Source organism: Bubalus kerabau, chromosome 4, assembly GCF_029407905.1.
Source record: "Bubalus kerabau isolate K-KA32 ecotype Philippines breed swamp buffalo chromosome 4, PCC_UOA_SB_1v2, whole genome shotgun sequence".
NCBI classification, from domain to species: domain Eukaryota; kingdom Metazoa; phylum Chordata; class Mammalia; order Artiodactyla; family Bovidae; genus Bubalus; species Bubalus kerabau.
This window is the reverse complement of record NC_073627.1, coordinates 1,888,819-1,904,231: the sequence shown is the minus strand read 5'-3', so window position 1 is coordinate 1,904,231 and position 15,413 is coordinate 1,888,819. Positions and strand designations below refer to the sequence as shown.

The 15,413-nt window shown below is 57.0% G+C and overlaps 1 protein-coding gene across 1 annotated transcript in view; it reads left to right on the top strand.

The window, feature by feature from the left end:
* RGS9 (regulator of G protein signaling 9) overlaps positions 1-14,955 on the top strand; it is a 53,565-nt gene extending 38,610 nt beyond the window's left edge. Inside the window, exons 14-19 of the mRNA XM_055574960.1 lie at positions 300-387; positions 1,021-1,159; positions 2,402-2,487; positions 4,573-4,690; positions 11,528-11,976; positions 14,548-14,955. Of these exons, the coding sequence (XP_055430935.1) occupies positions 300-387; positions 1,021-1,159; positions 2,402-2,487; positions 4,573-4,690; positions 11,528-11,976; positions 14,548-14,698 (1,031 nt within the window). The 3' untranslated portion in view covers positions 14,699-14,955. The remainder of the gene's footprint in view (positions 1-299; positions 388-1,020; positions 1,160-2,401; positions 2,488-4,572; positions 4,691-11,527; positions 11,977-14,547) is intronic.
* The last annotated feature ends 458 nt before the right edge of the window (positions 14,956-15,413 follow it).

Sequence of the window (15,413 nt, the reverse complement as noted above, 5' to 3'; positions counted from 1 at the left end):
TAGGGCTGCGGCTTCAGCAGAGCATCTGTGAGGGGCTCTGGCGGGAACGCGCGCTGCAAGGGCTCTCAGAGGCGGGGTCTCTGTGCACCAAGGAGGCACCGTCGGCATGCTCCCTGGCCTCATGCCCTCTCCCGGGCCCTGGCCGGAGCACCCAGGAGCCTGCGGTCCCACCTCCACCCCCGCGCTCGTGGCCCAGGGCGGGATCCATGCCCACTGACCGCTTCTCTTCTTTCCCTCCTCCGCCTCCCATCCGGCTTCCCGTCTGGGTGTCCACGGCGTCTACCGTCTGCCCCTCGCAGGGGAGAACCTGGGCTTCTGGGAAGCCTGTGAGGACCTGAAGTACGGCGATCAGTCCAAAGTCAAGGAGAAGGCAGAGGAGATTTACAAGTGAGCACGAGCCGTGCGGGTGCAGAGGCCACCCACCCGGCTAGTCCCTGCCCTGCACCCGAGGTCACACTGGACGGAGGCCCCACACGCCCCGTGTCGGGCCGTCAGTGCGCCTCGTGTGTGGACGCCTCACCCCTGCTCTGGGGGGCTGGGGGTCACCCCACCCACTGTTTGCTCTCTAAGAGGTTGGGAATTCCCAAGTTAAGCATATTTCACATTCCCAGTGCTGGCAGGGAAGTCTTCTTGCTTCTAGGAAATGTTGCTTGACAACCTATTCAGATGCTTGAGTATTCTGGAAAAGGACCCCTTTCACCCCAGGGTCGGTGAGGGGTGAGTTATGTCTGCCAGCCCCTCTCTCCCGAGCAGCTGGGAAGGTTCCATTCACTGACTTGGTTTGGCTACTTTCATTTTAAATTTAGTTTTGGCCGCACTACACAGCCTGTAGGATCTTAGTTCCCTGACCAGGGATGGAATTCACACCCTCTGCCGTCTATGCGGTCGCACAGAGTCGGACACAACTGAAGCAACTTAGCAGCGGCAGCAGCAGTAGAAGTAGGGAGTCTTCACCACGGGACCACCACCGGGGAACTTCTGGTCTGGCTACTTTGGCTAACATTCTTCTCCCGGTCTCAGGCTTTTCCTGGCCCCCGGGGCGAGACGGTGGATAAACATAGACGGCAAGACCATGGACATCACGGTCAAGGGGCTGAAGCACCCCCACCGCTACGTGCTGGACGCGGCGCAGACCCACATCTACATGCTCATGAAGAAGGTAGGCAGGTTGGCTGAGAGCGCCAGGAAGTCCTCCCGTCTCTGGGTCCCCGGATGCGGGGGAAGGGGGCATGTGTGGTCACGGCCGGAAGTCCTCCCGTCTCTGGGTCCCCGGATGCGGGGAAGGGGGCGTGTGTGGTCACGGCCAGGAAGTCCTCCCGTCTCTGGGTCCCCGGATGCGGGGGAAGGGGGCATGTGTGGTCGTGGCCTTGCTGCTGTTGGGTGCAGATCTGTCAGCTGTGTCTTCCACCTGCAGCAGGGCTGGCCCCTCCCTGTGCTCCCGAGCCCTCTGGCCAGGGAGGAGCAGCTGCTGAGGCTCAAGCCCTCTCAGGGCTTCTCACTCTGCAGTTGAAGGGTTGTCCTGACATAGTGACGCACCAACTTCCATTCCCACCGCGCGTGCGGGAGGGTTCCCTTCTCTCCACATCCTCTCCAGCGGTTTTTGCTTGCAGACTTCTTCATGATGGCCGTTCTGACGGGTGTGAAGTGGCACCGCATTGGGGTTTTGCTTTGCATTGCTCTGGTAATTAGTGATGTTGAGCATCTTTTCCCGTGACTGTTTGGCCATCTGTCCGTTAGTTCTTCTGCCCACAGTTCTCAGGACTTTTGCTGTCACTGCTTAGTTTTTAGAATGGTACCATTTCAAGAAATTAAAATCAATTCCCCATTGGTTGCTGAGACGTCCCCCCAGTTGTCGCTCTGGGCTTTCTCCTGTGTTTGTTGGGACTGACGTTTGCAGTTGGTTTGGGTGAGGGAGCATTCAGGAGTGACTTCTCTGAACCTGCCCGGGGTCCCAGGAAATAGCCACACAAAGGAATCCGGGCTTCCCTGGTGGCTCAGACGGTAAAGAACCTGCCTGCAGTGCAGGAAACCCAGGTTTGATCCCTGGGTCAAGAAGATCCCCTGGAGAAGGAAATGGCAACCCACTCTAGTATTCTTGCCTGGAGAATGCCATGGACAGAGGAGCCTGGTGGGCTACCGTCCACGGGTCGCAAAGAGTCGGACACGACCGAGTGCATCAGCACAGCACTGTGAGTGATCGGGTGAAATGGATGCCGCCGGCCTGGGGGCCACACTTGGGAACCGTGGCTTTAGATGCAGATCTGAATGCCTTGAGCACAAGGAAACAAATCCTCTCAACTCCCGTCTCGCTGCTGGGAGGAGGCTGGGAAAAAGGCAAGTGTATTCTTTTGACTGGACCCTTTCCTTCTTATAATTCTCGTTTTTCTCTTGTTCCTGCCAGGACTCTTACGCTCGCTACTTAAAATCCCCAATCTATAAGGAGATGCTGGCCAAAGCAATTGAACCCCAGGGAACTACGAGGAAAAGGCAAGTAGAATGGGCTGAAATCGCTCACGGCCTGCTGTTTTGTTTACAGGGAAAGGAGGATCTTTTTCAGCCAAATGGATATTATCAAGATATTTTCTGGATGAAAATATTGAGACTGGGAGGCATTCTTAGCGTCTGATCGCCTTATTGGCTTCATCACGCTCTGAAAGCATGCTGGCGAGACGCACATGGTCATTACTGCCAGTCAGTTTTGTTTTCCTAATGCTGGTTTGAAAGAGTTTTGATTATCAAATGGAATAATGACCTTTATTACAGATGGAAGCATTGCATTGGCCTTTTAACTGGCACACTTCTCCACTCCAAACTGGTGTTTAGGAATTAATTTAGCTACATCCTGGTAACATCTTTTGTGATGGCTCAAGACTGTGGCGACGGGCAGACTGCTCCCAAAGAAAAATGCTGGACTTTCAGGGGAACGAACAGGGGAACTATTCTTGCTGACCACAGGGGACTGCCTTTCATCAAGTCCCTCTGTTCCTTTATCCATGCTCACCTTCCTCACTGGAGATGCGAATGTCCGTCTGGCAGCCCTTGGGCAAAGGATAAAACGTCCTGAGGAGCAGTTTGAACTCTCTGGGGGCGAAAAAGAAAACGCTAGAGGGATTTAAGATTCAGAAGAGTAACCAAACAACAGCTTGAACAAAGATTTGGGACTTTGGCAGAGTTTCCCCAGCCCCAGGGCCTGTCCTCCCCTCCCCCATAGATGCTTCCCGTTTGTCAGCTCAGCCCCACGCCAGGCGCTTTTCCAGCGTCTCCGGTCAATCCAAAGGAGGGGGAGGTTGGACCAGAGCCTTCATCAGGGGAGCTTTAAAAGACCCTAAGTTGATTTCATTTTTGAGGATAACGGCCTTGCTATGAAAAGGAGAGAAAGGAGGTCTTGGTGGTAGGTAAGGACGGGAGTTCAGTGTCCCTGGGGACCGGAAAGCTCCTTCTTTAAGCCACAAGAAACGGCCACAATAGCTCCAGACGTCCTGCCAGAAAGCAGTGGGGGAGGGAGGGGAGCGTCTTGTGCCTCTGTCCAGATGTTTTTAGGTTGGCACAGACCTGAGAAATCAGCTGGGGTCTCTTGTGGGGTGCCTGGGCTCTTGTCTGGGGTGGCGCTGGACCGCGGGGGCCTCGCTCGGCTTCAGGGTCGAGGACCGCGGTCTGGTGATGCTGTCCGCGCTCTGGGTAGTAAGCGCACCCTGGGGACCCGGGAAGCCCGGCCGGTAGCTGTGCGGGAATGGCAGGGGCTGTGAGTGTGTCCCATGACTGTCAGGCGTGAGACAGTGCACGAAACGGAAGTTTTCCAGAGCAAGTTAAGTGGAGCTCCAAGCAGGCAGGGCTGGGGGTGGAGACCGAGCCTCAGGCACGGCTCACAGGTGGGGGCGTGGTTCCTCCCCCGGCGGATACGGAAGTTCCAGGGGTTACATGCTCCCGAAATTTGGAGAGCTCCTAGGCCTGAAGTCGCCCTTTGCGGCTGAAATGCTTCCCCAAGCCTGCTCACGGTCGCCTCCATCACATACCCGGAGCTGTGTCCTGGCCCCCGAGGTGATGGTGGACAGTGCGGTCTTGGCGATGCGTGGGTGGCGTCGGTGGAAGAGGCGGACGGGTCGGCGCATGCGCACAGAGCCGCCAGCGCATCCCTAGACCTCCAGCCCCTTCCCCTTCCTCTGCCGGTCCTGCCTCGCTCTGCGATGGCCTCGCACTTTCCTTCCTTACCAGAACCTTGACTTTTGAGAACAAATGCTCCAGTTCTCCCCGGGGGGCGAGAGCCCTTGGGCTTCCAGTACCCAGGCCCCCTTGTCCCTTTCTTTCCAGAAGAACCTCTAGGAAGCTAAGGGGACATGTTGGTTTCCAGACACTGTGGCGGGTGGTCTGTGCTCGGTGCTGCCCAAGCCCTCTGGCGGCCTCTAAGAACTAATGGCAGCTGGGGCTCACTCAGGCCCCATCCTCCCATGGCTGGGGGGCCTCCGAGGGTCCCCCTTGAGGTTCTCCGGGAGGATGAGGGGCCGCCAGAGGCCGGCCTCGCCCCACCAGGTGTCCAGTGCTGCGCTCCGCCGACCACCCCCTCCTCCCTTCCAGCTCGAGCCTCCCGTTCCTGCGGCGGCACCTGCGCTCCAGCCCCAGCCCCGTCATCCTCCGGCAGCTGGAAGAGGAAGCCAAGGCGCGGGAGGCGGCCACCACGGTGGACATCACCCAGGTCATGAGCAAGCTGGACCGCAGGAGCCAACTCAGAAAAGAGCCGCCTCCCAAATAAATCCACACTTGCTTCCTCCCGGGGTGGGGGAGGCAGGGCTGGAGGAGGCCTTTCTGTGTTCGTGGGGCGGTGGGCCGCTCGGGTTCACACTGATTCCTCAGACCCCCGTCCTGGGCTTCCCACGACCCCTCCAGCTCGCCGTGGCCTCAGGTGGGCAAAGGCAGGGGCTTGGGCACCTGACTCCATAGCTGTGACATCTGCCTGCTTCCCTCCGGACCACTTGGGGTGAGAGCCAGAGAGAAAAGCCGCCTCCTGAACCGCCACTGGCTTTAGGACGTTCAGAAGGGCCCTCCCCACCCCTCCGCGTAGTTCTTTCAGGCAGGTTTTTTGTTTGTGTCCAGTGGCTTCAGGAAGCTCCTCCTCCAGTCTCTCCAAGTTAGACTTTTTCTCTAAAGCAGTTGGAGACCCGCCCCCCGCCCTCCCCCCAAGGGGCTGCTTCAAGGTTCCTCGTCAAACCAGCCCAGAGCAGCTCTGCTGACACAGTTCTGTTGAGCCTGTTCTCAGGATGAGTTTTGAAGGCTGGCCGGGTCTCTCCTTCGTTTTTGCCTCCTCTCCCCCTGTTACACGATGCCAGGGGAAATTAGTAGCTTGTAGGAATGAAGGACTCAGGCTGGAGGCCTCAGGATGGGTCCAGGTAACACGGAGCATCTTTCTGGACAAAGGATGAAAGTGCTGATGTCTTCATTCGTAGAAGGAGGGATGGTTGGAGGTCTGTGACATTTTCAAAGTGAGTCAGAGTCAAAGATAGTTCTCTTTGGGTTATTTTCTAGATGTTGGTGCTTCCCTTCTGTGTAGCTTTAGATTAGGTGAGCCTGTGGTGGGGCGGTACTCGCTGTTCCCAGTCAGAGACCAGCTTACACTCTGAAAGAGCAACTAGAGGCGCTTTGTTTCTCTCTCCTTTGAAGAATGCTGGAGTCCTCCTATGGGGGGGGGGCACCTCAAGGAGAAATTCCAGGTGATGAACCTTTTGTAAACTGACCTGAGTGGGGGACAATACCTCACCATGTGGAGTCTAAGGCTTTAGATCTAATTAGTTCTGCATCAATGCATTATGTGAATGGATGGATGGATGAATTGATGAGTGGGTGGATGGATGGATGGATGGATGGATGGAGGGATAAGTCGATGGATGAGTGGGCAGAGCCTTGGGTTTGGAGAAGGCCTCCTAGGCTTTGGTCCTCATTCTCCTGTTAGCCAGGTAGTCTTCAGCAAGTCTCTTCACCTCTATGCTTTGTGATTTGTGAACTGAGGCGTTGGGGCCAGATCCATGCTTCTTAGACCAGACTCAGTGAATTCCAGGAGGATACCCAGCCTGGAGCATCAGTTTTACTTGAAGATTTGGAATGGGAGGAAAGATAGATAATTTTTAAAATTTCACATTAAAATAATCATGAATATATTATGAATTAGACTGCAAGATGTACATGAATTTTTAAGATGAAATTTGAGACATCAAAGCCATCTCATGCCTGGCTGTGGCAGATTCAGGCTCTGCCCTCAGACTCCTGGGACAGTGTGGCTCCCTGGCTCTCCTGCTGTTTGTCCTACTTTAACGGGAAAGTTTGCGGAGCATGATCTGGAGGTATTTGCCACCCCTCGTAGTTACCGTGTGTGAGCTGAGGTTGTGCACCCAGCAGAGTGGGGGTGGCTGGTGGGCGTGTCGAAGTGCACCTTGAACCTTCAGGTCATGGAGTGTGTCTTGTTCATCTGTGACTCAGCCGTTCACCTGCCCATTCCTCACTTGTGAGACATGTCTGCTTCACGCGACTCATCCTCCAGCAGAGTACTGTGTGCTCCGGGTCAGACACGTAGTAGGTCTGGCAGAGATGCTGCTGGAAACCTCATGTCAGATACACAAGGACCCCACAATCCAAGCAGAGGCGTAGGCATGTCAACCAAGTAGGTTGTCATTCTTTACTGGACACGTGAGCCCATCTGAAGGAAGGCGGATGACAAATGTCTTCACTTCTGGATGGCAGCAGTCACGCTCCACACATGTCTTTTATTCTATTATTATTAGAGTAGAGTGAGGTTATATATTATGTTGGCTTCATGTGTACAGCAGAGTGATTCAGTATTTTTATGGGTTGTACTCTGTCTAAAGTTATTGTGAAGCGTTGGCCGTGCCCCCGTGCTGTGCATCACGCCCTGGCACCCAGCTTATTTTATACCCAGTAGTTTGTGCCTCTTAATCCACACCCACCGATGGATTTTAAATGCCTGCTTTGTGTGCGGGCCTGTGGTGGGGGCTCTGACCCAGCTGCAAACGTGGACAGATGTCTTCTGCCCTCACGGGGCTGACGAGGGTGTGAGCGCATCCAGGCTGGGCAGTGCGTGACACGGACGTGCTGGAAGAACCTGGGGACGGAGAACTGTCTGGCCTGGGGACTCAAGGGGTCCACTTGGAAATTCTCATGTTCTGTAGGAAGAAACCACAGGTCCCTCCCCAGTTTTGAGGTTTTGGAAGCGTGTCTGCTTCTGGACTCCAGCCGCGGGCCCCGCCCCTGCCAGCTTAGTCTCTGCTCTCCATCCCTGTTAGCCCCACAGGGCCTCTTTGATTCTCAATGATATAAAAACAGTATTTATCTGGACAATATTGTTGCTACATTTAAATTAGTGTCATGCTCCTTATTATGCCCTGTACTTAGGCACCTTCTCAATTCTGTTATTACCATATTTTAAACAGTCTGAGTTTCTCTACCCATATGGGGTGTATCTGATGCTAGAAGGTAAGTTGTGCTACAGAGTGCCAGGGTTGTCTCTGTAGAATTCCAGTGTGAAGCTTGGCTTTTAGAGAAAAGACTGCTTTTGTTGTGAGCGTTGAGTGGAAATACACGGGCTAGAGAGTCGAGTAGAGTGCTTTGGGAAATGCCCGGCGTGAGTGCTCGGCAGATGCTGGTGCTGTGAGCGGCGTCACATCCACTGTTACTGTTACTGTCCTCACTCATTCTCACCACCTCCACCAGCGTCACCTCCACCGTCACCTCCATCATCACCACCAGCATCACCTCCACCAGCGTCACCTCCACCATCACCTCCATCATCACCACCAGCATCACCTCCACCAGCGTCACCACCATCCCTAGCAGCTTCACGCTCTTGAAGCGCATGCTCCCTTGCATGTCCGTGTTGCCCAGTACAGTGACCTACCATTCTTTATTATTTAGGGCATTTAAAGCCCTGTTGACTCACACCGTCTTGCCTCTGTCCTCGCTGAGAATCTGGCCCTCCAGGGACCACTAGGATATATCCGAGGGGAGGAGAGCAGGGCATCACTGTCCTGTGGCCTGTCCGCAGTTCCTGGGTGAGGGCTGACCAGCAGCAGGCAATGACTGATCAGGCCGTGGTGGGAAGGCTGACACTGGGGTGGGCAGAGGAGATGACAGACAGAAGAAACGGGGAGTTGGCTCGTGTGGATTTTCCACCGTGGGGTCGAGTGTGCTCACTTGCTTTGGGGGACAGCAGAGACGGGGAGAGTGAGAGGGGGCGGGAAGGGGGGACTGGTGCAGAGCATGCAGCCCGGAAGGTGGCCCCCTCCTCCTGCCTGCTCCCAGGAAGTGGCCGCAGGGTCTCCTCCAAATTCCCAGCTGGCTTCTGGATGGGACGTGAATGGCATCCCTGTACCATCTGCTTTGCCTTTCATGAAAGCCTGAGCTCGTGCTCTCATGTCAGCGGCCTGCTCCACGCCATCGCGTTCTCCTGGGAAAATAAACAGCACAAAGCGAAGCTGAGCTCGCCATCACTGTGTCTCTGTCGCACCATTTCTCTGCCATGCGCCTTGCACGCGCTGCTTTGCTGTTTCACGCCCGCAGTGGGTGTGGCCTGGGCTGCCGGGGCTGTGGCAACTGGGGATCGTGGTGGAAGCGGGAGGAAGAGGCATCTTGCTCGAGTGTCCAGGGCCTGTTGGGCTGTGTCCAGGGCTGCTCACCCAGAAGGAAGGACCTTCTCAGGACAGGTGAGTGAAGCTGGATGAGAGCTGCCTCTTTACCTGTCCTGTCGTTCACCCCGGGGAGGAGCAGGTGCTGGGGGAGGGGGGTGGGCTGTGGGAGAGCCCGGAGTCAGGTGGGGGTGCGTGCCATGAAGTCCCCTGGGTCAGGCTGCCTCATCTCCGTGGGCCTCAGTGTTTTAATCTGTGAAGTGGGATCATAACAGGAGTTGATCACAGGCTGAATGAGTGAGGTTTAAGGTGATGCCCTGAGGCGCAGGTGTCCTTGGTGAACTGGAGGAAGGAGAACCTTGCTGCCCCACCTCCCGTCTCTCTGAACAAAGCCTGGTCTCAGTTTGGCATATTGGCCCAGCACCCCAAGTCCTGCCCAAACCCTGTAGGCAACAGGCTGGCAATGTGAATCAGTAGGCAAGCAAGGGCTTTGAGGGTTACACGGACCTGGGGTCAGAGTCTCATTTGGTCACGGTAAGAGTTAACAATCGCCGAGTAGCAAGTTCGCACCAACGGCCACCATTTATGAGCTCGCGGTTGGCTGGGTGAGGCTTCGCAGGATTTCCGGGCACACCGTCAAGGTGTCTCGGGCTGTGTGAGTTCTCACTGGGGGCTCAGGAAGAGTCTGCTTCCAGGTTGTTGGAAGGATCCCATCTCTTGTTGTAGGACCCAGGGCCCCATTTTTTGCTGGTTGCTCTCAGCTTCCAGAAGCTGCCCAAACTCCTTACCACCTGCTCCCCACTCTCCATCTTCAAAGCCAACCATGGAGAACCCCGGCTCGTTGGATTTTTATCACGAGCCTCTCTGACTTCTGTCTCTGGCTTCTAGACTCAGGATTGAAGGGTTCAGGTGAAGAGCTCAGTGTCACCGGAACGATTCAGAGTCACCTATGCCATATCTCACGGCATGATCATGGGGGTGACTGCCCAGCACATTCACAGTTCACACCCATCCTGAGGTCTTGGTGGCCACCTTAAAGTTCTACGTTCTGCAGTCACCGGTTTGCAGTGGGAGCCTGGGGATGGTCCCAAACCGCTCCGTCCTCAACATTCTGGTCTCTAAAACGGGGCAGTTGTAGATTCGCAGGGAACTGGCACAGAGTAGGTCTTCATAACCCGCAGGGCCACATGCCTGACAGTCACCTCCCAAACCCTCCATCACGGCCATTCCCTGCAGACTGTCCTGCAGGGGAGACGTGAGTCCCTGTAGGAGGCGGCGTCAGAAGCACAGGGCTCAGCTCCTCACATGACCTGGCTCTTGCTTACTTGCAAAGCAGTGCCCTCGGTGTTTGTGAGGCTTTGTCCCCCAACTCAGGTTCCCCTCCGGTGAGTCTGGGGTGAGTCTGGGGTCTGCATTTATAACGGACACCCCGTGCGATGCTGACCTGTAAGCATCCATTGGGCATCACACATGTTAACTGTGGAGCCAGTGAGCCCAGTTGCAAAGCCTGCTGACCGTCCCTGCGTTCCTGGGCTTGGCTCCTGGAAGCCTTAGCTTTCTCATCTGTAAAATGGGCATAGTAAGTGTTAGCTGCTCTGGAGGTACCTGCAATAATTCACATCAAGTTTGCAGGCCAGAAACTCAAATTTCTGAGCTTCTCAAGCATGTTAATAATAATCACGATGGTGATTAGTAAGCATAATAACCCAGTGGCCCTGGGTCAGGGCCTTGGCTCTGGTTGGTAGGCCTGTCTGAGCAGTGGATCAGCATTGGTGGCTGCGAGCTGCTGTTTCAGAATCTTGCTTGAGCTTCAGGGAGCAAGTGGGAGAGGGTGGGGCCCCCGTGGGGCCCCCACCCCACCCCAAGGGCTAAGCCCCAGTAGTCTCCAGGCCTTGCTTTTCTTCTGAGGGCTGCTGGGAGTCTGCCTGCCCGCCCTTCCCTCTTCAGGCTGGGGCCCGCAGCCACCCTCCTTCGGGCCCAGGCGATGCCCAGGCCCCCAGGGCAGACACCCGCTCTGGGCCGTGGGGCTGTGATGGTTTCACAGAGGGCTTGTGCTTCCCTGAGGCCAGTCCTCTCTTGGAGGCAGTTTTGGTCCACCTCTCCCGGCACGGCCCAGGACCGGCCCAGCCCCCAGCCCGGACCACACCGGGCTGCCAAGTGCTGCACGGCTGCGGCGGCAGGCCCTGGGGGACACAAACCCAGCGGGGGAGAGGCGAGACAAGCGAGCTTCCCTGCCCAGGACTTGGATCCTGATGCCCCCATCTACTCGCACGGAGCTCTCGGGCTCCTTCAGCTGACCGGCCCCGCTGGTCGGGGACCCAGGGCCAAAGCCGCCCAGGGCGGTTGCCTCAAGGAGCCGCCTTATCTGTATTTCCAGTCTCCTCCTCCCCCGGGGGCCCAGGCCCTGCTGCGGTGCCCGTGGGAGGCGCAGGAGAGGGTGGCGGTGGATGAGTGTCGGGGCTCAGGACGCGGCGGCAGGTCTCAGGCCTGGAAGGGTCCGCACAAGTCAGGGCTCCTTGCGCCACCTCCAGTGCTCTGTGGAAAGGGTTTTACATGCCTGCAGACCACATGTGGCACCAAGGCAGGGCGGAGACAGGATGATGCTCGGTGGGTGGAGCCCATGCTCGTGGAGAGTGGAGTTGATGGTCGAGGGGAAACCCCAGCCCGCCGCCAGCTCCCAGGCCTGGAGGAGCCTCCAGCTGTGCCCTGGGGAGGCGGCCAGGGCTTGGGGAAGCCTGTTTGAGGCTGTGCCATTCTCTCAGGGGGCTCGGGGCACCCCTCCCTGGTCCCCAGGGGCAACCGGACGGGCCTGGGCTCCAGCCTGGAAGGGGCCGAATGGGCAGGGGGCAGCCCGCGGCGGGGCCAGCTGTGCCCTCACTCCCCGTCTCTCTCCTTCTCTGCAGCCCGGCCAGCGGCTGGCTCCCAGCCCCCATCTGGCTGTGTACACCGGAACCTGCGCGCCCCCGTCTCCCTCCAGCCCCTTCTCCCAAAGCTGCCGCTCCCCTGGAAGGCCCTTCCGCTCGCCCAGCCGCTTCATCCGGAGGCCCAGCAGCACCGTCTGTCCCTCACCCATCAGCGTGGCCCTGGAGGGCTCCCCGGGGTCCGAGCAGAAGCGGGAGGCCGGCGTGTCAGGGGCGGTCCGCGGGGCCTCCATGGATCAGCCCCGGCCCCGGGCCCAGCCCAAGGCGCGCGTGCGCCTGTCCCTCGGGCGGTTCCTAAGACGAGGCTGTTTGGCTTCCCCGGTCTTCGCCCGGCTCTCCCCAAAGTGTCCCGCTATGTCCCACGGCAAGGTGCAGCCCCTGGGGGATGCCAGCCGGCAGCTATCACGACCGAGGCCCCGGAGAGCAGCCAAGTAAGGATGGAGTGGGTAGTGTATGTGTGTGTGTGCACGCGTGCTCATGGGGAGTGTGTGCACACACATGGGGATTGTGTGTGTGTGCACTCGGGGATTGTGTGTGTGCACATGAATTGTGTGTGTGCGCACACAGGGATTGTGTGTGCGTGCATGGGAGTGTGTGTGTGTGCACACGGGATTGTGTGTGTGCGCACATGGGGAGTGTGTGTGCACACGGGATTGTGTGTGTGCGCACATGGGGATTCTGTGTGCACACATGGAGAGTGTGTGTGTACACGGGGATTGTGTGCGTGTGTGCACACGGGATTGTGTGTGTGTGTGCACGTGGGATTGTGTGTATGTGTGCACACGGGGATTGTGTGTGTACACGGGATTTTGTGTGTGCGCACATGGGGATTCTGTGTGCACACATGGAGAGTGTGTGTGTACACGGGGATTGTGTGCGTGTGTGCACATGGGATTGTGTGTATGTGTGCACACGGGGATTGTGTGTGTGCACACGGAGTGTGTGTGGACATGGGATTTGTGTGTGCACACACGGGGAGTGTGTGTGTACACACGGAATTGTGTGTGTGCACATGCGGAGTGTGTGCACACACGGGGATTGTGTGTGTGCATGAGATTGTGTGCACACGGAGATTGTGTTGTGTGCACACGGGGATTTTGTGTGTGTGAACATGGGGAGTGTGTGTGTGCACATGGGGATTGTGTGTGTGTGTGTACACATGGGGAGTGTGTGTGTCCATACCAGATTGTGTGTGTGAACACGGGGATTGTGTGTGTGCACACGGGGATTGTGTGTGTGTGCACATGGGGATTGTGTGTGTGCGTGCACATGGGGAGTGTGTGTGTGTGCACGGATTGTGTGTGCACATGGGGAGTATGTGTGTGTGCGCACGGATTTTGTGTGTGTGAACATGGGGAGTGTGTGTGCGCACATGGGATTGTGTGTGTGTGCACATGGGGATTGTGTGTGTGTGCACAGAATGTGTGTGTGTGCACATGGGGATTGTGTGTGTGTGTGTGCGCACACAGGATTGTGTGTATGTGTGCACACGGGTGTCTGATGAGGACCCAGGTTCTGTGGTCTGGGGTCTAGGGCCTGGGGGCTGGGCAGATGGAGGGGGGAGAGTGCTGGGTGAGGAGGAGGATTCTGGAAAGCAGACCCCATGGACAAACCTTTGACCTCCAGACCCTTTCCAGACTCAGCGCTGCCCTCTGCGGTCTTTCTAGGGGAAAGGAAAGTGAAGTGACGTGAAAGTAATTCAGCTAAGTCCGACTCTTTTCGTCCCCTTGGACTATACAGTCCATGGGATTGTTTTTCTTTTCCATCTTTCCCCCTTTCTATTAACATGCTCTTCCAGGCTTCTCTGGTGGCTCAGTGGTAAAGAATCCATCTAAATGCAGGAGACCCAGGTTTGATCCCTGGAGGAGGGAATGGCTAACCGCTCCAGTATTCCAGCCTGGAGAATTCCATGGACTGAGGGGCCTGGTGGGCTACAGTCCATGGGGTCGCAAAGAGTCAGACATGACTTAGTAACTAAACAACAACGCAATCCTCTTCCACTCACCCTGCCCCACCTAAAACCTTGGCCTAATGAGTTTGTTGCATTTTTAAAAGGTCAGGAATTTCAGTGGCAGTGGTGGGACCCACAGGTGGTGCTGGGCCCCGGTCCCCACCCCTGCCTGGGGGGCCCTCCCCTCCCCAACCCACTCCTGCACACATCTGCCCTGGGGAGCACTCAGGGGGGCTACAGGGTGCTGACAGTGTGCAGCCTCCATCAGGGCTGGCCCCTGTTATCCCCACTATGGGCGGCAAAGCAAGACGGACCTCTGAGAGCCCCCTGCCCCGAGGCAGCTCTCTGGTGAAGAACAGGGGCTCCGGGCTGCACTTGAGGGCTCCGAGCTCCTGGGCAGAAAGAAGAGTTACGGACAGTGCAACACAAAGGCAGCCCCACCTTTGTTTGGTCTTGGGGGAGACATCGCGGAGCACCCCTCCACCCTCCGCCATGCTCCTGCGTTTCGGCCACGCATGGTCTTGGAGACGGCGGCTCCGTGCTGAGGCCGTAGGTTGCCATGGATACCCAAGTCTCCAGCCTCGGCTGTGTGCAGTGCATCAGGGGTGGGGGGATCCAGGGGGAAAGAACTTGTCCGTTGATCCCTCCCGATGGGGCCTGCTGAGGGAACGCTCTAGCTTGTGGCCACAGCAGTCTTGGGGCTTTTGAAAACCTCTGTGCTCAGTGGCCATCACTTTATTAGAAGGCAGTTTAAAGGGGCTGAGGCCTGGGTCCTGGTATGTTCTAAGGAATATCTGGAATTCATCAAAACCGAAAAAACTGAAGCCCCTTGAAAAGGGAAATAAAGCGTTCTCTGAATTATCCTTCATTCAGCAGGAAAACAGAGCCTCCCTCGACACCCAGTGAAAGGGGTCCCCCCCCCAGCCCCGAGCGGGTCACTGCACACACAGCTTCCAGAAAGGCGCCTGGGTCTGTGCCTCCTCGGGGGGTCGGGTGAGCCGGGTGTGGTGACCTTCCGTCTCCACACACTGCTCTGCTCGTGTGTCTGAAGCTTTTTCCAGATCAAGATGGACGTGCCTATGGGAAGCGGGGCCTGTCTGATGGACTCGGAGGACCCGGGCCCCGGAGCACGAGGTGACCAGGCCACAGAAAAGGAGGTCATCTGCCCCTGGGAGAGCCCCGCAGAGGGCCACGCTGGCTGAGCCTGGGGCCTTGGGCCAGGAAGTCGCTCCCACAGACTCTGCAGGATGGGGCCACGGGACCCGATGTCTCTGGGACCAGAGTGCACGAAGATCACACGTGGGGGCCGGAGGGACAAGATGGGTGGACTCTGCAGAAGAGTGCTCCGGGTGGGTGCCCCATGGCCAGCCTTTCCCTTGCCCCCATCTTTCCTCTTGTCATCAGAAGAAAGGCATGTGGACCAGAGGACTTGACTTGCTGCCTTAAAACCAATAAAAGGTTACCTTGTCTAAGTGTTTTTGGATCGGAATGCTAGCGTACATCTAGTTTTATAAGCTATCTATGAGTTCTCGCCTGCTAAGTCCCTCTAGTCGTGTCCAACTCTTTTGCAACCCCATGGACTGTAGCCCCCCAGGCTCCTCTGTTCAGGGGATTCTCCAGGCAAGACTACTGGAATGGGTTGCCATGCTCTCCTCCAGGGGATCTTCCTGATTCAGGGATCGAACCCTGGATCTCCTGCATCTCCTGCGTTGGCAGGTGGGTTCTTTACCACTAGTGCCACCTGGGAGAAGGGATGGCAGCCCACTCCAGTGTTCTTGCCTGGAGAATCCCAGGGACGGGGGAGCCTGGTGGGCTGCCGTCTCTGGGGTTGCACAGAGTCGGACACGACTGAAGAGACGTAGCAGCAGCAGCCACCTGGGAAGCCCTTTATGAGATCTTATTTATGCGATAAACTCA